The sequence below is a fragment of the Nelumbo nucifera genome, chromosome 3 (genome assembly GCF_055504915.1).
Source record: "Nelumbo nucifera cultivar China Antique chromosome 3, China Antique-T2T, whole genome shotgun sequence".
Classification (NCBI taxonomy): domain Eukaryota; kingdom Viridiplantae; phylum Streptophyta; class Magnoliopsida; order Proteales; family Nelumbonaceae; genus Nelumbo; species Nelumbo nucifera.
This window is the reverse complement of record NC_142651.1, coordinates 16,272,907-16,297,079: the sequence shown is the minus strand read 5'-3', so window position 1 is coordinate 16,297,079 and position 24,173 is coordinate 16,272,907. Positions and strand designations below refer to the sequence as shown.

At 38.2% G+C, this 24,173-nt stretch overlaps 1 protein-coding gene across 5 annotated transcripts in view; it reads left to right on the top strand.

Annotated features, from left to right (window-relative positions):
- LOC104603037 (formin-like protein 20) overlaps nucleotides 1-19,606 on the top strand; it is a 29,135-nt gene extending 9,529 nt beyond the window's left edge. Inside the window, exons 9-21 of one of the 5 annotated variants that reach the window (XM_088901072.1) lie at nucleotides 3,068-3,148; nucleotides 3,249-3,299; nucleotides 3,389-3,470; nucleotides 11,194-11,297; nucleotides 14,401-14,472; nucleotides 14,555-14,671; nucleotides 14,972-15,040; nucleotides 15,129-15,195; nucleotides 17,065-17,371; nucleotides 18,891-18,975; nucleotides 19,077-19,145; nucleotides 19,234-19,330; nucleotides 19,444-19,606. In XM_088901072.1, coding sequence (XP_088757198.1) covers nucleotides 3,068-3,148; nucleotides 3,249-3,299; nucleotides 3,389-3,470; nucleotides 11,194-11,297; nucleotides 14,401-14,472; nucleotides 14,555-14,671; nucleotides 14,972-15,040; nucleotides 15,129-15,195; nucleotides 17,065-17,216 — 795 coding nt within the window. In that variant the 3' untranslated portion in view covers nucleotides 17,217-17,371; nucleotides 18,891-18,975; nucleotides 19,077-19,145; nucleotides 19,234-19,330; nucleotides 19,444-19,606. The other 4 variants (XM_088901071.1, XM_088901070.1, XM_088901073.1 and 1 more) reach the window with 4 other exon arrangements.
- The last annotated feature ends 4,567 nt before the right edge of the window (nucleotides 19,607-24,173 follow it).

The following is a 24,173-nucleotide window of genomic DNA, read 5'->3' as shown; positions in this document are numbered from 1 at the left end:
TAAGGTATTGCAGAAACTACTAATACAATGAGCTTCCCATGAAGAGGCGCGAGGTGCAGCCTCAATAACAGTAGCAAATTACAATTGGAACCCAAAAAGATGATCCCTATGCACCCCTTGCTTATCTAGACAGTCAGCTAGCCAATTAGCTAATCTCCTTTCCCACTGAATTCTTACTGTCATATTGGAAGTCATCCATTTAAACCTCTTCATGGCATCCCCGTAGAACCAAACAACAGTTTCCGGATTCCTTAGCCACCCAACTATCAGCTCTGAATCCCCCTCAATTATGTACTGATGTTCAACTCTCTAGAAAAGTGTACCCCCTGCAGGACAGCTTGAAACTCAGCTCGGATAGAGTCCCCCTCATCAATAGAACCTGAGAAAAGAGCAAATATACTGCCACTTGTATCTCTGAAAACACCCCTATTCCCGAGGGCCCTGGAATCCCCAAACTGCTACTATCAAAGTTGAGCTTAATGAAGCTTTCTTCAGGAGGTACTCAAGCTACAATAGGCTTTTCCTTTATCTCCGGACTTCTTGCTACAACTCCCCAATTTCTCCAAATATCATCAAAGGAAGAAAGGGAAAAGGTCTCCAGAGTTTTAGCCCAATGTATAGCCCTATTTACAATGCTCTCCCAAATAGCCTCCTCATTCCTTTCGTTGTCATTAAAAATTCTAGTATTTCTCTCCTCCCGAAGTGTCCACACCAAAGCAGCCTAGCACATTTCAATAGGGTCATTACCTCTTCTCTTAGACCATTTGAAGGTTGAAGGGTCGAATAGACTACTGATCTGCAAAGGCAAAGACCACCTGCATCCAAATAGAGCAAATAACCTTTCCCATAACCCTGCAACAACAGGGCAAGAGATTAGCCAGATGAAAGCAACTCTCAGTATTAGCTTTGCACAAAACCCACCAACTCAGGGAGATACAAAGGAACAATCTTTTTTTTGCAGGTTCTCCAAAGTGTTTAGCTTTCCATGAAAGGCTTCCCAACAAAGGGTTCCAACCTGAGGTGGAATAGGCTTAGATCACACCTCTTCAATATTCTTTTCATAAACATATGACTTTAATTCAAGGTGTAAAATCCCATTGTACACACCTTATCATACAGGGGGTTTCTGTTTCTTTTGTCAGTGAAATACATCATCATCATCTAAGCCTTATCCCAACTCTATGGGATCGATTACATGAATCCTATTTCACCATTCCATTCTGTTCAGTGCCATATTCATCATTAAATTAAGGGCACTTGAATCATTTCTTGTTAGTTCCACCCAAGTCCTTTTTGGTCTGCCTCCAACTCTTCTAGCCCCTTCAACTTGTAACTGTCACATTTTTATGTCAATGAAATACAGCACTCAAAAAAAAAAAATAGTGGCTTAATTTTGGAATTCATGAATATCTATCCAATTATCTAATTGAGAATAAGATCCTATTAATCCAACGTGATTTGCAAGATTATGGTTTTGGTGAAAAATGATGTGGATTGTAGGCTGTTTGAAGACTTGTCATTATTTGTAGGATTTCTTCCCAGAGTAGAGGCGCTTGAGGCAAAGAGATCCCCCACTCTACGCCATTTCATCTTTATCCTAATTGCTGATATTTTTGGTTGAATGCAGATATTTCTGGCTAACTCAAAGCTGGAAAATTGATAGGAATGAGACTAGAGTTCTACATCTTCAATTTGCTGATGACATTATGTTATTTTGCAAAGACACAAGGGAGGTGGGCTGAGGAGAATGTTTTGAGAAAATGAGTTGTATAGCAAGAATTAACATGGGAGAGGAAGTAGGGGTGTAAGTCAGGCCGGGTTAGGTCATATTGAGCTCAACCCTAACTCAAGCCGAGTTGTCGAACTCCCAACTTGATTTTTTGGGGTTGGGTTTTGGTTGTTCCACTTTCTTCATTTCATTGCTGAAATGTTCTTATTTTCAAGATTTAAGAATCAGGGGATTAGTTTCACCAATTTTAGCATTATTATATGCACAAGAACAAAGTTATGGTGCTTTAGGGTTACCATAATTATATCATACTAAAAAAGTTTTGCATTTAAACTTATAGTTGTTGATACATATAAATAAATGTATGAATGCATGGTTGCATTCATGATACATATTTATATAACATTAAACATACAAATATGAAGGCATGTTGAGTCTGGGTTAGGTTCAGGTTAACCCAACCCAAGTGCACTCCTAGGAGGAAAAGATAGGGAGAAATATATGTGTCTATATTAGGGTGCATGGTGAACCATTAGCCTATTTGATATTTAGGTCTGCATTTTGGCCTATGAGAATAGAAACCACCTTCTATCTCAAAATTTGTTACAAATCAAATCTAATAAGCCTTGATAGCGGTGTTGCATGGACTATCCTAAATGGACAAAGTGTCCATGTTGGACATACGTTGGCCACTGACACTCCATGGATTCTTGAGGGACACTTCCATGTTACATTTTTCATTCTTTGGTTGTTTATTGGATGTAATTGAACAGTTGATGTAAATATTAACTGTTATTTTTTCCTACAAAATGTTATTAAGTAACAAAAGTAAGCTTATAAAAACTTTTTTCTATAGAACTATAATGTTAAAGTTCAACAAAATATGGAGTATTATAATATTTAGTACTTGTCCCTAGACATTTCTGTGAGTCCTTGTTTTTTCATCTTGCTAAGTCATATTCCCAAACATGCATTGGATTATGATTCTCATGCCTGTTTCCATGCAAAACTGCTTGACAGCTATCGTTGAGTCCTTTAGAAACTACTGTCTCAAAACCACAATATGGATTTTTTTGTGGGTTAATCCCACAATATGCCATTCACTTTATAAAAAAATCACCAAAAAAAATAACAGAGAGAGAGAGAGAGAGAGATGGATTTATCTTTTATCTAATTTTAGTATGTGTTTTTTAATATAATTTCATCTCTCTCTCTCTCTCTCTCAATATATGTGTGTATTTGTTTGCCTGCATATTTTTGTAATGTAATTCATTTATGCTAGTAAGCAATTTGTTGGTTGCTCATTGAAGTATTTCTATTTAACTTTTGATGCTTTAGTTCTTTCTGGAGCTAATGAAAGTGCCACGGGTGGAATCTAAACTAAGAGTGTTCTCTTTCAAGATTCAATTTCCTTCTCAGGTTTGGTCGTACTTTTGTTGTTCATTTGTTTTTATTAAAATAATGTAAAATAGCATACATTAGTACATGTCTTGCTGTCTGAATCTTACCTCATTTGCAGATTGCAGATTTTAGAATGAGTTTAAACACTGTAATCTCTGCATGCGAAGAGGTATTTTTTTTATGGTATTAAGGCCTTTTGATGTGTTTCATTATTAATTTTTACCTTGGTACTCAATTTTTATATTAATGATTAAACAGGTCCGGAATTCCATAAAATTGAAGGAAATTATGAAAAAAATACTTCATCTGGGGAATACACTGAACCAGGGAACAGCAAGGGGTAAGCAACTTGATCAATATTCTGAAACTTTCTTCAAATTTAATTTATTAGTGGAGGAACTGGAGATTTATCCTATTTTTATATAATCTATTGGTTTGAAGGAGAGTCCATTAATTTGATTGAACAGTAAAATCTTGGGCAGACAAGTGTAAAAACATAGATATGATTCTAACAATGAGCATCTTGTGCAAACAATATGCCTGGGGTTAGGTCTGTATTAAGTTTACTCCTCCCAAGATCCTGGATTGCAGGGATCAGCATTGGGTAGTGGTCTTTTTTTAGGGGGGGTGGGTGTTTGAAGGGGCTTATATGTTTCTTGTGCCTAGATTTTGTGATAAACAAAAGATACTTCCTCATCGGAAAATGAAAAGAAATATATAGTATTTGTGAAATTGGGTCTTCAAATTACCTAGCTTCTTTGATCATGAAAAATTTTGCATGTATAGCCATCTGTCCAATTAATGAGTTAGTGAAAACACAGAAAAAGTGGAATTGATAGGATTATTAGCAACTGTTCAGTTTTATTAATTTGTTAAAAAATATGGAGTATGTAAAAAGAGAATGTGCCTAACCATGCTCTTGGTTTAGGCCAATACTTTTGGCCCAGCCATAGACCCCTTCGTTTACATGTATTCATTTCATCACCTAGATTTGTAAGAATGTTGCTTCTAAGAATTACTATGCTCTAGTTGAATCTCCTTGTCCAATAGGTCGTGAATATACCACCATGATGTTTCCAAGATGGCCCCTAAAAACACCATAAATGCCCACTTATCAAAATTGGGTTGTGCCCTACTCAGTACTCTACGACTTCTATTAAGTTTATCGTTATTGTTAAAATAGTTACTCAAAATTGGGGGTGCAACTTGGGTAGGCCCAACCCAAGCCCGGACTGACCCAGCCCACATTTTTGCATGGGTTGGGCTTGGATTTTCAGTCCTCATACTGGGCCTGGGCCCAAAAACCTTGGCTTTTCCATTTTTTGGGTTAGGCTTGGGCCTAGCTTCTAAGTAGCCCAAGCCTGGCCTAACTACACACATGCATACATACATATATTGATACAACACACATCCATACACATGCATTCATGCTTATATGCAAAAACATACAAAGGCAACATTTGTTTGTGGTGTAAATACTGGACCGATGTTGTATTACACTCTGGTCCGGTTTTGTAGCTGTTTGGATGAAGTGTAAATCACCACCGAAAATTGATGTAAAGCTCCATGCAGATTGAGTTTTACATCGATAGTCGAAAGGAAATATACAATGATTAAAATGAAGTAAAACTCTCCCCTTCTCTTGATCAAAGTAAAACTCTTCATTTTTTTGTCGTTTTATATGATTTTTTTGATCAATAACAACTTCATAAATTTCATTGAAATATGATAGGAATAGTTACATCAAGGAAGACAAACACTCTTGTCTTCCAAAGACAGCTTAAGTCCTCAAAGAAAGAAAGGAAAAAAGAAGTAAAATGATTACAACTTAGCCCAAAACATTACATCCCTTTCAGTCCCCTGTTTAGCTAGCTCATTAGATATAGAGTTAGCTGATCTATTAACCCAACTCAATCTGATTTCCATTTCCCACACCAGCCACTTGAACTTTCTTTTCTCATTGAACTTTCCATAGTCCACAATTGTCTTTCCTCAGCCACCCTATTACCACCTCTGAATCCCCTTCAATTATGAGTTTTCTGATGTCCATTTCCTGTTATGGTCACACCATCCGGCAGCGCACTGCGGCGCAGTCATAGGCAGCAGCAGGCACCGCAGGCCGCACAGCAGCAGGCACCGCCCGGCACCGCACGGCAGCGGCACCATGGCGCGCAGCACGCACCGCCAGGCAGCAGCGCGCACTGCACGCACTGCGCACACGCCCGGCACCGCCCGGCAGCGGCACCATGAGGTGCGCGCACGCACTGCGCGGCAGCAGCACTGCGCGCATGCACCGCACGGCAGCGGCACCATGAGCCGCGCGCACGCACTGCGCGGCAGCAGCAGAGCGGGGCCCACATGATAGCTCCTAGGGGTGGGCCCACCCTTATCTGGACACATCAAGCCAACTCGCCGCCAGCTTACCTTATCCTTATCTTATCCCTTATCCCTTATCTTTATCTAATCTTATCTTTATCTTATCTTAAGTAAGAGTGAGTTACCATTAGGAGTAGGTAATTAGGAGTTTGAGTTCAAGTTGGAGTTTGAGTTTAATTAGGAATTTCCTTCTGTAATCTCCTATTTAAGGAGCTACGAATTGAAATAAAACATTCAGTTTTCCAGCCAAGAAAAGAGTGAGGAGAGTTCGGGTGGTCTCTTGGACAAATCACCCATTTAGTTTCCGCAATAGGGTCTGCACGCAAGGGAAGGCGCAAGGGGAAGCAGGGCTTTCGCACCGTGGACTGACCCGTGATGGGATCCTATGCGCGGGACCATAACAAATTGGTATTAGAGCCAAACGTCATGGGCGATATGGAGCAGCTGTCTTCCGAGGTCCACGAACTGGAACACCAACTTGCAGAAACCAGCATGGAGGTTCGTGAAGTCAGGGAAGACGTCCGGGAGATGCGACGCCTGCTGGAAGCATTCCTCTCCAACAAAGAAATGAGTTCGGAGGGAATCACCAACACGAACAGACGCCGTCCGGACTGGGTAGAGGCATGCAGCGAACAACAAATCGCTGCCCCTACAACCGCAATTATTACCAAGGATCAGCGCAAGGAGGATGAAACTGTAAAGTCTCCTCCTTTGGCCGGGGACGATGTCACGAACATTATAATAGAACCTGCAGAATGCGCTCCTTTGACGAAGACAAGTGGGCTTGGCGATGTTGCTGGGGCTTTACCGAAGGCCTTGGCTCGGCGTGGACATAAAGTTATGGTTGCAGCACCACCGTATGGTAACTATACAGAAATCCAAGAAACAGGAGTGCGCAAGAGATGTAAGGTGGAGGGGCAGGATATAGAGGTAATTTTCTTCCAAGCTTATATTGATGGCATAGATTTTGTGTTCATGGACAGCCCTATGTTTCGTAATATTGAGGAAAATATATATGGGGAAGGCCGAAAGGATATTTTAAAACGCATGGTTCTCTTTGGTAAGTCCGCTCTTGAGGTCCTCTACTGTAAGCATACCCGGTGCATTCTTATGATCCACAACATAGCACACCGGGGTCGTGGTCCAGTACGTGATTTCTGTTATGTGGATCTCCCACGAAACTACTTCAAACTATATGACCCAGGAGGTAGGGAACACTTCAATGTCCTTGCGGCTGGCCTGAGTGCAGCAGAGCGTGTAGTCACTGTAAGCCATGGTTACGCCTGGGAGCTGGAAACTAAAGAAGGTGGTTGGGGTCTGCATCAAATAGTCCAGCGTTATGCACTGAGAGGCGGGGCAGTCCCTGTTGTTCATACTGTTGGTGGACTGAGAAATAGTGTGCAGCCGTTTGATCCATTCGCAGAGTCCCAAGCCATGTATCCGGAACACGAGCTTGAGGACAAGCTCGTAGTCCGAGAGGGGTGTAATGTTATGGTCACACCATCCGGCAGCGCACTGCGGCGCAGTCATAGGCAGCAGCACGCACAGCAGGCCGCACAGCAGCAGGCACCGCCCGACAGCGGCACCATGGCGCGCAACACGCACCGCCAGGCAGCAGCGCGCACCGCACGGCAGCGGCACCATGAGGCGCGCGCACGCACCGTGCGGCAGCGGCACCATGAGCCGCGCGCACGCACCCGGCAGCAGCAGTAGAGCGGGGCCCACACGACAGCTCATAGGGGTGGGCCCACCCTTATCTGGACACATCAAGCCAACTCGCCGCCAGCTTACCTTATCCTTATCTTATCCCTTATCCCTTATCCCTTATCCCTTATCTTTATCTAATCTTATCTTTATCTTATCTTAAGTAAGAGTGAGTTACCATTAGGAGTAGGTAATTAGGAGTTTGAGTTCAAGTTGGAGTTTGAGTTTAATTAGGAATTTCCTTCTGTAATCTCCTATTTAAGGAGCTACGAATTGAAATAAAACATTCAGTTTTCCAGCCAAGAAAAGAGTGAGGAGAGTTCGGGTGGTCTCTTGGACAAATCACCCATTCAGTTTCTGCAATAGGGTCTGCACGCAAGGGAAGGCGCAAGGGGAAGCAGGGCTTTCGCACCGTGGACTGACCCGTGATGGGATCCTACGCGCGGGACCATAACATTTCCTTAGCTTTCTGAACACCTTCCATAACTGCCAAGATCTCAGCTCTAAGAGAGTCCCCCACTCCATCTAAACCTGAGAACATGGCTGAAATGTCATTTTATATGATTTTGACCATGTAGGTAGTAGATACAACCACGATCATAAAACACTTTCAATAGTGTGTGGAGATAAAATGGTAAAGACATGACCATTATCCCAAGTGCAGGCGGACTTTTAAATTGATTGTATTATCCAAATGCTTGCAAAAAAGTCACGACTAGTTTACGTTGACACATCCAAACATCAAGAGTGTAAAATGGGACCACCGATCTGGTTCCCATTTACATTCCTATAAACCAATTAAAGGAATACTCCACGGTGTAAAAGTAAGAATGGCAACGGGTAGGGTACCCGTGCAAATTGCCCTACCCGTTCCCGAACCCACCTATGTATCCTTGATTCCAAACCCGTCTAACTTTTCCTCAATTTCCCAAACCCATTCCGTCCCCATTAAACCCGTCCCGACCTGTCCCACCCGTTAAATCCCTTGACCAAACGTTTTCTACTAAAAAAAAGTATCTGAATGCTTATAGCGTGACTTGAACTCAAATCAATTAATGATAGCGCCAAATCTCTTAACACTACTTTAAGCCACTAAACCATCTCACCTTTTGTGTACTTTAATGAAATAAAATAGATTTTATTAACTTTTGCGTTCATCAAAACAATCAATACATATATATGATTAACAATTCCAACTAAAAATTAAAAGAAATAATATTTAAAATTAGCATTTTATAACTAAATGAAATAAACAATCTATCAAATCCAAATTTACATCAAATGATGATTTTAATCTCAAGAAATTTATACAAATGAAATATTAATAATAGAATAATTATCTTAGTACCTAAAATTTATAAATTTGTGCATGATATATATTATAATAGATTCATATTTATGCATCCTGGGTATCGGGTATTGGATACCCTAAAGTCAAAACCCAAACCCGTCCCATACCCTATAGGGTTTTGATAAACAGGTCCTATTTGGGTTGGGATGGGTCGGATACCCGAAAATTCCCACGAAATTGCCATCCCTATGTAAAAATATATTTACACGGCGAACAAATGCAGCCAAAATTCCCCTTTAAAGGTTTAAATTAGTGATACTAAATAGGTTCAACAGGCCCACTTTAGCCCAATTGACCAACCCCAGCCTGGTCTACCTGAGTATGACAATTTTCAGTTCAGGCTAGGCTTGGGTTGGAAAGATCAGGATTGACCTCAGGCCCAGTCTGGGCTTGAGCTTAGGCCCAATATTTAGGGTTGGGCCTGGGTTGACCTTAAACCTGGCCTAGCCCACCTGACTTGCACCCGTACTCAAAATAGGACATTAATAGAACCAAAGAAAATCCTCTTAATCCACATATGCTTCTTTTAATATAGTTGTATTACAACCAGCTCTTTGAATAGATAATAGAATGTAGCGTCTTTTAAATATGATTGATGTAGAAAATGATAGTTTTCATTTTAAGGCAAGTAAAATATGTGCAGAAAAAAACAAGAAAGTTTTAGGCATTTCTTCATCCACCTAATGTGGCTCTGGGTATGTGCAAGTTCTTCAATCTGAAAACCATTTAAACCAACTCATCTACATGGGGTTTTCTCAATGTAGCCAACCATATTAGGTGATTTTGGGATAGCAAGCTTCACTTGAATCGGGTCAAAGACACCCACCCTTGGAAAGGTATAATCTTGACTTACAATTTTTTCATCTCCTTTATCAGATATAAGGTGGGAAAGGGAGATAGAATTTAGTTTTGGATTGACCTTTAGTGGGGTAACTCTACCTTGGCGAACTCCTTCCCTCGCCTGTTCAGCCTTACCTTAAACCAAGAAGCTTCCATATCCCAGATTTTACCCCCCTCCCCCCTTATTTCAATTGGAATCTAACTCTTAGTAGACCACTAAGGGACCTGGAGCTTAGTGAAATTACTAGTTTCTTGCACACCCTGAGAGAGGTATACTTCTCCCAAAATTCCCGACCTTCGTGTGTGGACCCTTCACCTATCTGGTAAGTTTTCAACCAAATCTTGCTTCAAGGCTTTAGTTAGGGAAGAACAAACTACTGATCAGTACCCCTACAAGAGAATTTAGTGTGCTCGTATCCCTTCCAGGGTCTGTTTTTTTTGTGTGGGAGGCCAGCTTAAAGAAAATCAACACTTATGATCTCCTTCAGAAAAGAACCATGAAAGGTCTTATCTATCTCCTCATGTCTGTTGTTTCTGCCTTAAAGCTGGGGAATCTACCAATCACATCCTGCTTCACTGAGGAAACTAGAAAATTTTGGAACTTCTTTCTAACAATATTTGAATACAGTTGGGTTTTCCCAAAAAATGTGGTTGAATGATTAGGGCAATGGTCAGGAAGAGGATTAAGCAAAAGAGGGAAAACTTTATGGCAATCTGCTGCACATGCTATTTTCTGGAGCATTTGGGAAGAGAGAAATAACCGGGTGTTTACCAATAGAACAAAAAACTATGAGGAGCTGCTTTCTCTAATCTGTTACAGATGCTTCCTGTGGACTTTCAGATCAATTTATTTCAGAGGTGTCACATTTGATGACCTCCAAAGAAACGCTGTAAATTTTCTTCAAATCACATACACCTCAACACTTCCCGCAGTTTCAGGTCTGACGAGGAAGGGGAGACGACCTTGTACTTTGATGGGAGTGATTTTGGAAACCCAGGTGCAGCGGGTATTGGAGGCGTAATTCGAAGAAGAGATGGTATTATCAGTTGGGCTTTTAGTGGGCTGATCGGGATAGCCTCCTCAACAAAGGCCGAAGTTATGGCAGTTTTAACCGGCATTAGGATTGCAAAAGACCTGGGTTTATTAAATCTTACCATTAAAGGAGATTCAGCCAATACCGTTAATTGGTTTTGTAATCCTGACAGTGGGCTTTGGGCCTTAGCTCACTACCTGGCTGAAGTGAGAGACATCCTCTCCTCCTTGAATGCTCACGTGGTCTGGATTCCGAGGGAGCTAAACTTTGAAGCTGACAGTCTAGCTAAATCTGGCGCTTACAGGGATTACTTATTTAGTGATAGTTTTCTGCCTATGTAACTTTCTGAGTGTCTAATTGCTGTGTACATCTCCTCATGTACCTCTCTTTTTATCGAAAAAAGTTAACCTTTTTTCAAAAAAATATTAGGCGGTTTTGGGTACCTAACATAGTCTGGAGGAAGAACTATGTCGCTTTAATGGATTGAATTGCAGAACTCAAACAGCAATATCAGCAGGTCTAGAGCTTCTCATTTTATTTTTTTATTAGGGTTTGGAGGGGTTTAAATTCTTTTGAACTCTGCTAATTGCTTTTATAAATCTTTTTTATGAGGCATTTAGTAAATTATTAGACAACCAAATGTGACTCCATTAAGAGGTTTTGCAACAACTTTACTTGTGAGGCATGTAAAATCTTGGATTTTACTGTTTATTTCTTTGCCATTTTTTTTCTTTTCATGAAGTTTTTAATTGATACAGCTTTTGCAGGTTCTGCTATTGGATTCAAGTTAGACAGCCTTTTGAAACTGACTGATACACGTGCTTCTAACAGTAAGATGACACTCATGCACTATCTTTGTAAGGTAAGAAACTTTTTTCTTAAGATTTACTTAACATCTGTAGTAAATATGCTGGATGTTTATAATCCACGCCTAGTTATGTAGTTTAAGGAAGCTGAACAGTAGCAATGTGTTGTACCCATCCAATATTAACATTTGGGAAAAACTCTCAAGCACATCGAAGATAAAATTATGTATCAGGGTCTAGCTGACCATGACTAGTTAAATAAAAGATATCTATAATGTACTATCATCTGCATACACATATACTCATTTAATTATGCTAAAATGCCTATGAATTGATTGATGTATGAGATGAGATGATAAACAGGGAAAGTGTTCCCCTTGTAGGTTCATGTTTTTTGTCATTCTCCAAATAAATGTGCAGTATAAAAGTTGCATATTCAGAATAAGTAAATAGTTTTACATGAGCAGGAGGTATCTAACTTTTGCTAACCCACAAAATATTACCTATTAAATATACTGGTTGATGCTATGTTGCACTCATCCAGTGCTGACAAAATTTATATTATTTTAATCAGTATTCTTCAGGTAATAACTTGGTAGGAAGTTTCATATGCCCCTTTATCTCCTTTTTCAGGAATATGTGTTTTTTTTTTTATGATTATCAGTAAATGGATATCATTTGGTTTCCTGGTTTAAGGACTTTGTAACTGGGTTCTTGCTACTTTAGCCCATAATCTATATTTTCTCACTTTTCTAGTAACCTCAATGAGTACTTCCATCTAAGCCCCCCTTTCCCTCCCCTTCACCATCTCCTGTGTTTGTCTCTGTTTTTTTCTTTTTCATTCTTTGTGTGGGGTAGTCACACAGGATGGGTTTGGTTCAGATTGATGCCAGCCTTAACCTGGGCAAGGTAACCCAACCTTAGATATTCAGGAAAACAAAATAACCTGGAATGCTAGTCTGTGAATTTACTAATGCACCGAGCAACTCATTTTAGTAGTTCTCTCATCCATGGTAAAGCAGCTATTGAGGAGACCTCATAGTGAAGGATTTAAAAGGACTTGGATTGATTAAGAATCCAAATCTATTTGTTTCATCCAGACAAAAAAATGTAAGGTAGTAGATAACTATAATAGTTGGATAAGTAGGCATATAAGAACTATAGTGTGGGGCTAGGTAACGGGCTAGGACTAGTTGACAGTTATGACAAAATCGTTGAGTGCTTAGCCCACCTATTTCACATGGGTCCTATATAGCAGTGGTGAGGATTTAGAGATTGACAGAACATATAATATCAGTTGTTTTTCAATAGTTGCAAAAATGAAAAGGAAAAAAAATTAAAGGATAAGGAGAAAGAACATTTAGTTCTTTTTAGTCATTAAAAAAAATGCTTATGGTTAGTGGAGAAAAGTTCTATGCTCTATGGTTGTGGAACTCTCGACTTCAATGTTCCACAACTATAGAGCCCCTACTAAAGTGAATAAAATTTGGGAGAGAATCATGTCCACATTGGGGTATGGGAAAGCTCATTTGAGGATGATTTTATCAAGCTGTCAAAAAGGATGAGGAAAATTGTGTCAAGAAGTGTAAGGGCAACAGTGTTATAGTGCACATTTGGGAGGAAAGAATGCTAGAATCTTCAAAGATGAATGCTGCAGTAGCAAAGCATTAAAGGAAAACGTTATAATACAAGTGGCTCATTCGATTTTCTTAGAGGACTTTTGGACTTTTAGATATTGGAGATCACTTCGCTCTTAGAATTATTAGAGGGTGTTTTCTTGGACCCTAACATGAGTGACAATAGAACTTAGATGGTTGATCATTTGGGTAATTTCTCTTGTGCCTCTTATGCTCTATGGACCAGCCCTCTCAAGATTTTCCATTTAAGGAAAATTGATTGGGCCTTACATCCCTTAGAATAAGGCCTTCTGTTGGAAGCCTGTAATCTAAAGATAATACTTTTGAAACCCTTAAAGAAAGAAGGCCACACTGGACCTTATCACATCAGATGTGTTTCCTCTGTAAGGCAAGTCATGAAATTACTATCCATTTATTTTTGTTAAACAGTGATCAAGAACATTTTTTCATTTTTTTTGATGCTAGGTGGTCGCCCACGCCAAATATAGAGTTTATTCTGACCAAGTTTCTTCTCTCCGAGGAAAAGAGGAAAAACATTATGGAGACATATGAGAGCAACTAGTTATGGACAATGTGGGAAGAATAAAATGTAAGGATGTTTTTTTTTTTGATAATTGATAAGATGCAAGGATATTCCAAAACAATTATCAACCCAAAGACTCCACAATTATTCCTGTTGGAGTCAGAGTTATCCATTGGACGTTCAGAGATTCCTTGGGCATGGTGGCTATGTACTGAGGACCAATTGGAGTTGGAGACTCAGTGGGAGCTGAATTAATGGCTTTATTGCAAGGGTTAAGATTAGCAAGTCAACTTGGATTCCAACAGTCAGAAGTAGAAGGGGATTCGAAACTAGTAATATCTTGGATGAGAAGCAATAATCCACGGAGTTGAACATCATTCCTGATTGGGTTAGACGAACAACAAATGGAATGGCAGATTCACTAGCAAAACAGGGGGTTAATTGACTGAACTTGTTTTGGGCAAAAGTGTGATTCTTTTGTAATCTGGGTTGTTGGAATGTTCCAACCTGTTTGTATCTTAATTATTTCCTCTAGTAAAATTTTATTTGCTGATAAAAAAATCAGTTACTGACACTACATTTTTGTTTACTAGAGTTCCGACTTCAGATTAGTAAATGAGAAGGGATCTGGAAGGAATTCTCACACTAACTCTGATTTCTTAACTGAGTTCTGGACCTTTCTTGCATTTGATGACTTCTATACTTAGTAAAACGCATTGTAACTGATTGATGGGAACTGAAGAACTAAAAGGATCTATATGGCATCATTACCTAGAAGAAACTACAAATAGATGTTTCTAAGTTATACTTTTACAGCAAAAAGTTTTGTGGATATAAGTAATTACTAATTGAATTATGAATAAGTGGTATATTGGATCTTAATACACGCCATTTTTATGTAAATTCTCATCTTTCGATATTTTGATTCCCAAGTACCTAATGATTGCATGTTCTAAAAATTTCCATGTAATCTCAATCTTGGATTTTCATGATCCACAGGTGCTTGCTTCAAGATCACCAGAACTTCTGGATTTCCACCAAGACCTTGTTAGCCTTGATGCTGCATCCAAGGTTTCTATCCTTTGTTTTTCACTTCTTAATGTCAAAACCCTATCATTGACATGTGGTGATATCCATACCATCTTGAGTGCAGATACAATTGAAATCCTTAGCGGAAGAGATGCAAGCTATAACCAAAGGCTTAGAAAAGGTCAAGCAAGAGATGGTTGCTTCTGAAAACGATGACCCTGTATCTGAAATTTTCTGTAAGGTATCATGATTTTTAATATTAAAATGTTGTTTTATGGCTTAATCTTTTCTCTTTATATCACAGGTTGCATGCCTATTTTTTGATTAGTTGTTGGCATCACTATTTTTGAATTTTTTTTCTAGACTCAACTATTCATTTATTGCCCACTGTCATAGGTAAACCTGTTTGTAAAATCATTTCACAAGCCAGAATTTTGATAGAGATGGAAGTATCCTTTCACGGCTTCATATTTCGAAACAATAAATGCTACTTGCACTTTCTCTTTGGCTGGATTCGTCCTAACAAAGATTTGTTGTTTAGACCTTGAAGGAATTCATTGGTGTTGCCGAAACAGAAGTAGCAGCCTTAACATCATTGTATTCTAGAGCAGTATGCCACTAAACATATACCTAACATCTAGACACATTATCTGGTTGTACCTAGTTTATCTGATGACTCATGTTTGACCCATGGACAGGGTAGAAGTGCAGATGGACTTGCTCTTTATTTTGGTGAAGACCCTTCTCGCTGCCCATTTGAGCAAGGTAACTTCTATAAATAAAAAATTTCCTAATACCTCTTCTCTTGTGTAGAGATGTTTCCTACAAGTACTCAACTTTTTTGATCTTGTGCTATTTCTGGGATTTATCTTTCAAAACCATCCACTTATCAACTCGTCATTTAACCTAGCAACAATATTTTGAGGTAAAAGAGGATATTCGTGAGAAAATCACAACATAAAGTTGGGAAGAAGCATTCTAGCATGAAGTTGTGATCTGGTTGTTTTTAAGCAAGAAGGCTTGCAAAGCTAGCAGTGGATCTGATGGTCAATCTAACAATGAATGAAGGGGTAAAGTTTTTGAACAGGTGATGAAAAAACAAAAAGCTCTAGAGCTATGCACCTTTTTTGTTGCCTATGAAGATTTAAAAGAAAAATTGCATGCAAAATTATACTAAATCTAAGCTATCGAGTCTTGAGGCCCTGAGGAGAATTTTATGGGTCTTTGCAATGGGAAGCTAAAGGAAGAAAGAGTAATGATCAATGTATTTGTTTCATAATGGACCACTGAATTTAAAAACTATAAACATAACCTACTAGTTTAATTTGCACTGACTTGGCATATTCTGCATGTCATCTAGATGATTATGTTGTATCCATTCCATTAGCTTTTAGCTGAAATGTTCTTCAGAAATCTTTTTGTCCCTTGTAGGGCTGTTCATAAGAAGGCCCAACCCGACCAAACCGACCAACCCGGACCGACCAAACCCGAGTCGGTCGGGTTTTCATCAGCACGGGTCGGTTTCGGGTTGTGCAAATTCCTAAACCGATGATTTGGGTCGGTTTTGGTTTTCACACAAGAAAACCGAAACCGACCCGAACCAAACCGACTTAGTTCAAACATGAAGTTCCAAAGCCCATTAGTCCACCTAGTTTTTGAATGGTTGCAAGAAACTTTGGATTAGTGAATAGTGATTAATGAACAACTTTTGTGATTAACTTTTCATTTAAATTTTATCATAGGAGATGGCTGAAATGATGTTCAATTTAGGACTGTTTTTAAAATTAGCAAGATTTTATCACAGGGATGAACTTAGAACCGAAACTGACCCAAACCGACCCAACCCGGCTCCAACCGACCAGGTCGGTTTTGCTTGACACTGGGTCGGTTTCAGTTTCTATGTCAGGTAACCCGACCAGGTCGGGTTGGTTGGAAAAATTGCAGTAAACCGACCCAACCCGACCCGTGAACAGCCCTAGTCCCTTGGATGGAATGTGTGTCTAATATATTCATATTGACAGTGTAAACCTGCTAGGTCGGACCTGATGGATGGTTGTGACTAATATTTCATGATATTCCCCTGAAGGATTTGGCAGCCGTTAAACTTGTTTTCTGCTGTTGGTTACCTAACAATATGATGAACCCTGCCTCCCAAAAGAAGAAGAAAAAACAACCCTAAAGGCCTGAAGCAATGCTTTTTAAGTGTGCCATATAAATATGCCTATAACATTCGTTTCCTTGTGGTCAGTGGACAAGAAACGTTTGCATATCAAAATGTTCTAGAGTTCTATAGAAAAAAAACTGTCTGCATATATATAACCTATTACCTATATACATATTTATATTTACTCCTTTAAAGTCTGTGATGCTCCCCAAACATGATATTGTATCTGCTTATAAATTTGTCATTTTACACACAACCCATTTATGATCTGAGAATGAATTTAAAGGAAAAAGAAATAGATAAGTTCATTTATCGTCTAGATTTCTTTTGTTCCCAAAGTTTTCATACTCATTTAAACTCCATCCAGGAAGGTGAAGGTTACATTCATGTGATGTTCAATTATCTTTCCTTTAGATGATGAATCTGAAGTTACTTCTTGCAGCACATCTAATACTGGACTGAAATTGCAGTTACTACAACTCTCTCAAATTTTGTGAGGATGTTTCGTAGAGCACATGATGAAAATTGCAAGCAGTCTGAGCTGGAGAGGAAGAAAGCCCAGAAGGAGGCTGAAATGGAGAAGGCAAAGGGTATTAAACTAACAAAGAAAACTGTGAAATAGTTGAGATTTCCCCCCTTCATATGCCCAGACAGGAGCACCAGTTCCCACTATGGATCAGCCTGCAGCCAAAAACTCTGCCCGGGATTATCTAAGAAGAAAGTTGAATCCGCTTTAATCACATGCAGAAGAATTTCCTTTACAGGAACCTTGCAATGGTAAGCTTGTAATCTTTCCAAATGACAAGCTTAGTGGTTTATAGGCTGTTTGTTTAAGAAAAGAAGGCTTAGTTTCTTTTTAGAAAAGGCTTAGTTGTTCATATCCAGTGTAGAACCTCACTTCCAGAAGTCTATCCAGACAGTCATTCACATGTAAGTAGGGGTGATCATTTTCAGCCCGGCCTGCGCATATTTGTTGTTTATACATACATACACATATGTTATTTTATGTTATATTTTATATTTTATGTATAAATATTATAATATGACACCTGTGGTACGTATTATAATAATATTTTATATTCATCATTATCCATGCCTTATCCCAACTATATGGGGTCGGCTACATGAATCCTGTTTCACCAATCTGTTCTATTTAAATTCATATCCATTGTTAAATTATTAGTGCTTAAGTCAAATATTTTATTATTATATAAAATTTTATACACATTTTATATGACATATAATATAAAATATCACATATATTTAATATTTTATACATAAAAACTAGAGACCTAGAGTCAGGCCCTGCCTGGCCCATGATCACCCTACGTGCAAGGCTTAAAGCATTGATATTTATCAGTGGATATCAGCTATAAACCAATGTATACTGTCATTCATAACCCTATATTGACTCCATTGAATTTCGAGTGCCCATGCTAATCTGGAAATTCCCTTAAGTCTCATAGTATTAACTCTCAACTATTTAAACTCAAGTTAATTCCTGCATATTTTTAATTTCGACTTGCAATACTTTGAAGTATTAATTAAAAGTTATATATTGCTGCAAAGACTTGAACCCCGGTTGCCATTGAGAAGGACAAATAACCTCACCATTGCACCATGCCACACCAACATGATAAAATAACAGTGGTTCTAAGTTTTATAATTCTTAAGCCACTTTTATTGGTCATTAAAATTAGTATACTTTAAGTATTATTGAGATTTGTATTAGCTTGAAAAGGTATACATGCATACTTTAATTCTTTTACTATTTTTCGATGTTTCCCAAGTTTATCCTAGAAGTGTATCCTGGTATTTCATATTTCACATAAACTATTAAAATTTGTATTTCTTATGTGTTTATTTCCTAGTTGTAGTCATTTAGGCTTTAGATTTAGTGTTACTAGTGTTTTCTTGGCAACTGCAAGTTTCCTTGGTGTATCCATGAGTTAATTTTTCCACAGCACCCTTGCATTTCCAAAGTATACCCAATATGTTTCTTAAAATTGCCTTTTCAATGCTCTTTGCAGTACTGATAGTTTGAACCCTGTTGACATACCACCAAGCATGATTATTTGGTCTATCATATTACTTCAGGAACAAAATTGAATTACAAACAAAATAAATTAGAAGAGGCACTAGAGTGTTTGTGTTAAATGTGTGGTCATTCAATTAAAAAGGATTAGTATTACATGAACATGAAACATATAATAAACATCTCAGTATAACAAATTCTTAGTTGTGTCCCTAATATTTTGAAGGGGATCAACATCTGATGGTTGATTCTCAACTGCAGGCTTTATGAGTGGTCTTCGAGATTTTCTCCAGCGGTGGTACTTTTGACCCAGGGAAGGACTCCTAATGAGATCATCAAAGTGATGGTGTGCTGCTACTACTTAATTTATATACAACTATGGTTATTAATTCCTCAGTGTTCAGGATGATAGGGAATTTGAATTTGGTTTCTCTTTTCTTTTGGCAGGTATTTTTGACACCTATTGCAGATATCATTAACTGTAAAGCACAATTCAGCAATGTATCCTCGAATCATGTACAGAGTTTTGACCCTACCCATACTTGATTCTTTTTTATGTAACATAAAAGGCGGTTCTTTTGTTTTTTTATTGAGATTTTAGCAGGATCGAATCAAGTTGTATAGAAATTGGGAAATGGAAGAAGAAAAAAGGAGGGCAGTCTTTCTGCAATTGTAATATAACCAAGCACATGCAATCAGATGTAAGCCACTTGTTCTATATTCTCATTTCTCAGTAGTTAGAACATCCTTCATAGAAGGAAAGCCATCTCCAATTCTGCATGCACTCCATCTTGTTTCTCTTTGGTATTTGCAGGATGCCTTCTGAATTGCAAATTGGCAATGGGAATGCACATGTATTCATACAGTTCATCCAGCAGGCCCTCTTTTTATTTGTGTATACTTGGTCTCTAAAGAGTTGTATTTATGGATGAGTTAAAACGAAAACAAGCATTTTAATTTGATAGAAAAGTTCTCAATTTTCATATTGTCAAATTGTTAATACCTATGGGTAGACGGCAGCGAGGTCTGGTTTTCATTCAATAACACAATGCAAAGAAAATTATTGAAAGGAAATTTGATCAGAGATACAAATAGCTTGATGGGGAGTTCCCCTCAACTAACCAGTCATGCCAGTAACCAAAGCAGAAAGAAAATACCAGTTGGATATCTCAACTATGTTTCATATAGGTTTTGTCCATCTAAGAGAAAGCTTATACTGAAGGAGGGGGGGGGGGATCTTCAGTTCTTCACTGATGTCCATGAACTTGTACTTCCTTGCTGTTCTCGGAATCTCATCTTTCTCTAAGTATTTGTTCCTGAAAACTCTGCAATTTCTTTGTGTTCATAGACGGTACAACTGTGGGTGGAAATTGGATGGTATTCCACACAATGCATGTCAAAGGTCCTCCATAATCTATATATTTTGTTGAGCGCGGATTTGCTGCCCACAAAATGCTATACCCATAAAACACTGCAGCCTCATATCAGGAATATCTACTGTACTTCGTCATTCATGGAAGATGTTCCCCAATCCCCATGTACAGGTTAGTGTCTTGTGGTTAAGTCTGGGTAGCAGATCCGTAGTTTATTTTGTAAGGGCAAGCTTCTCTGAAGATGATTTTGAATCACTCTGCAGGATTCAGGATCATCAGTTTAACTGAGAAATGTTTGATCATCATGAGTTCGGTGGAATGAGAGATGAAGTGTTTGCACTTGTTTAGAGAAGTAGATCGTCATAATTTGATTAGCTATTTGAGATTCCGTAGAAGCTGTAGCCCCTTAAAAAAAGGCAGTATTTTACCATTCTTTGAAGATATGGTTTCCATATATAAGATGGATTTGTAAGGCATATACTTTGACTAATATCTTTTGAGGTATATATAACCTGTCACAAACTCCGGCCGTAATTTAGGGGATACTGCTTGGTTGGAAACGCTTCTCTTTCTTCCCTTGCGAAGAACAAACGCTTCTCAGGTGGTACCCCAAGTCCGGGGAGGATTGGGAGTGGATGTCTCACTCTCGCACGTTTTACAAGATAATATTACAGATGCTTATCTCAACCACTTCTGTTTTTACACGAGAGCGAGAGACAGAGAGAGAGAGAGGCAACGCCGATCTACAAGAAAAGGGAGAACTAGAGAGACAAAAATGAGCCGACCTACCAAGGAAAAAACAAAAAGCAGAAAGCTTGAAATTTCTCAGGAGTTGATAGCGTCCAACTATCCTTTTTAGAGTCGCTTAAACCAAAAAATTATTTGAAAGGTGGTTGGGGAGGCGTTTCCCAAGTACCAACTTTGTCTGTGATGTTGATGAAGTCTTATTCTTCACGTATATATTATTGATGAATCTTTTGTTTTTATGTCTTTTTCTATTTTCCAAAAAAAAAATTTAATAATGTTAAGAACAAATGCAAAGTATTGGTGTCACAAGATTTTGGAACGACAATTCAAGAGGATGCATTTGCAAAACAATAGGATATGGTAGAATGATTATAAGATACAAACAAGGTTCAAAGCATCGAACCATGCATATTGGTTTTTAGATCCACCTACTAGGAGTTAGGATATGTAACTACTTTTAAAGGTTATTACCCTTCTTAGAGATGCCCTGGCTCAATTCTTGAGAAACTGTATAATTAAGATTATGTCCCTTTAAATTGCACCATACACAATTTTTGTGTATCATATAAATACTTTGAACCTTGGATATGGATATCATGGCGAAACCCATATATTACAATTAAGCATATCAACAATACAAATCCCACAATTCAATTGGCTACAAATAAGATTTAAACGTATAAGAAACACATGCTTTGACAGTTTGTATGAAGTAGTAATATGTTGCAATCAATACATTATTTATAGATATTAATATACCTTTGTATTATATTTTAATTAAATTAAACATATATTGGTTTGACATAAAATTGTTTTTAGACTCATATCAGTCAATTGGTGTATTGTGTCCCTCAACCCCAAAAAAGGATATGAATTGACTTGTATCAGCCATACTGTATCTTACTTTGAATCTCAATTATATATTTTGGGTTAATAAAAGGTGAGGATGAGTTGCCAAAGGTCACTTTGGATCTGCTACCCACATACTGATCCCGTGTCCCTACCGCCAGAATACAATGGCCGTGTCCATGAATAACAAATGAGATATTCTCAATGCACATCTGTAATGTCCTCGGGGTCGGAATGTGGGAACAGCTTGTGAGTAGTATATCCAAGCCAGCCAAAGGTTGGGTTGGGTCATCCTCCAAAATTATTAATTTGAAAAGTTTACTATTAGAAATACAACCTCTCTCTCTCAACATTCAAGTATATATAGTACTCAACAACCATGACTATATCTAATCCACAACTAGTACTCTGATAAATTCGATTAAAAAAAAGGAGACTGTCTATAAATGACTTGATTTTAGGTCGATAAACATTGCATAGGTGGCCCCCAAATTAGATGGCAATTATTGGATTAGTAGTATAGTAGGTACGCGAGTATTGATCATAAATTCCTAACTTATGCTCAATTTTGCATCAGATTTTGTAACTGCAATTGTAAATTTGAAACTTATACCCATGCCTTCAAAACTTAAAGAACAATATAGGTAAAAAGAGAGATCACATCTCCGCCCCATAGGGGCTGCCCCACAATGCCCCACAGCACATCTCGACCGTGTATTGGGAACACCTTCCGATGATAGTACCACTCCCGATGATGTCATTATTGGAAGATGTTCCCAATACATGGCCGAGATGTGATGTGGGGCATTGTGGGGTGGAGATGTGAACTCCTAAAAAGAAGGGAGAAGCATTACCTTTTAAATGATTGAACTGGAATGTAATCTAAAAAGAGAAAAAAAAAAAACAAAAACTAGATTGTTTGTAAAACATAATGCTCTGTTTATATAGATTTTATCATCTTGCTTCTTACCTAACTCTCAGACAGATAACCCTCATCCTATCTCTATTCTCCTCCCTTCATTTTACTTTCCATAAACAAATAAGAGAAAAATCAAATCCAAAGCAAAAGATACACTCAGCCTATTTACACTCCCATGCATTTCGCTCTGAATCTAAGAGGTAAATATCCAAATTGGGATCTGCTCCTCACAGTCACATCCTATTGTGCATTGGGAACATCTCTCATGAATGAATAGTAACAAACAAGAACGAGAGATGCTCCCAATGTGCGGCTGGAATATGCTGATGTCGGTGTGAGTGCTCTGTGAAGAGCAGATCCAGACTCAAAATATCCTACTTTTGTGCCATGATGCTGATCATTGCCCTGCATTAATTTGAATGGTGATAAGAATTTTAATGCCAACCAACATTGTCAAGGTGTAAGTTCAATCAACCACAAAATTAAACTTTTTGCACATGCATTGCTTTTGGGTAATAATGCATTGTTGTAATCTCATAGAAGCGATATAATATAAGAGTGCCGAGCAACTACAGATTTCCTTAGAATCTGGATTTGGTTCCTCCTCTAATTAACTTCCTATCCAGACTTTAAAAGTTCAGATCCTATCTGTAAATCTCCTCTGTACCATTCTCTTAGAGGCTGTGTTTGGTCTATATTCCTTCAATTTTCTGATAAACCAGAAACAGCCTTTATTACTTGTTTCTAATTCCAGCGCATGAGATTGACCTATATACGTACATTTAATTGAATTGATTTTTGAATTAAATGATTGATCTCTGGTGTTATGGGATGTTTATAGGTTGCATCACCCTAAACATGTATACATGTAACTATTCCATCTTATTAATTATTATTCTACCTATTATATTTATGCATTTCACAACACTCAAACTTTTGATTTTTCCTCTTCTTTCGTAAATAAGCTTTGACATTTGGACCAAATTTGGTAAACAAAATTTAACTTTTCTAGGTAACTTTTTTTCCTTGTCCACGTGGCAAATTTCACTTCCACTGCTATCGCCCATCTCTCTTCCAAATTGAATGATGACCGCGCTCTCATTGAGTGCCCCTGGGTGTTTGGTCGCTCGTACATTGAATCATCACTCTTTTTTTTTTTCTCTTAATCTGAATTCTGAAATAATAAACTGTGTATATGCAAATCCATAATTAATGGAATATATAAATAAAAATTGAGAGGTCAACTCTGCTATAAACAATCTAGGTTATCTACCCGATGCTCCACATGGCTACAGTTGTCTATGATATAGACGGCCGTATTGAAACCTCCCAAATTTATCAGAGATTTTGATAAATATTGCAAAAATATCCCAATCATTCATGATTTAGGGCCTGTTTGATAAATCTTTTTAGATAGATCTTTTAACAGTCCGGTAAATAAAAAGATATATTGAATTTTTAGGGTCTTGTCTTTAAAGATTAAAGACTGTTTGGTAAGTATTGTGGTCTAATGGACGGTTAAAAACATTTAGTATATATTTGGCATCGATGGTGCAGTTTCTCAGAAAAGGGTGCTGCTGATGTATGGGTTGGAAAAATGGTGTTTTTTTTTTGTTTGGAATCATTATTGTCAGGTAGGATGTTTCCTGGAGCAAC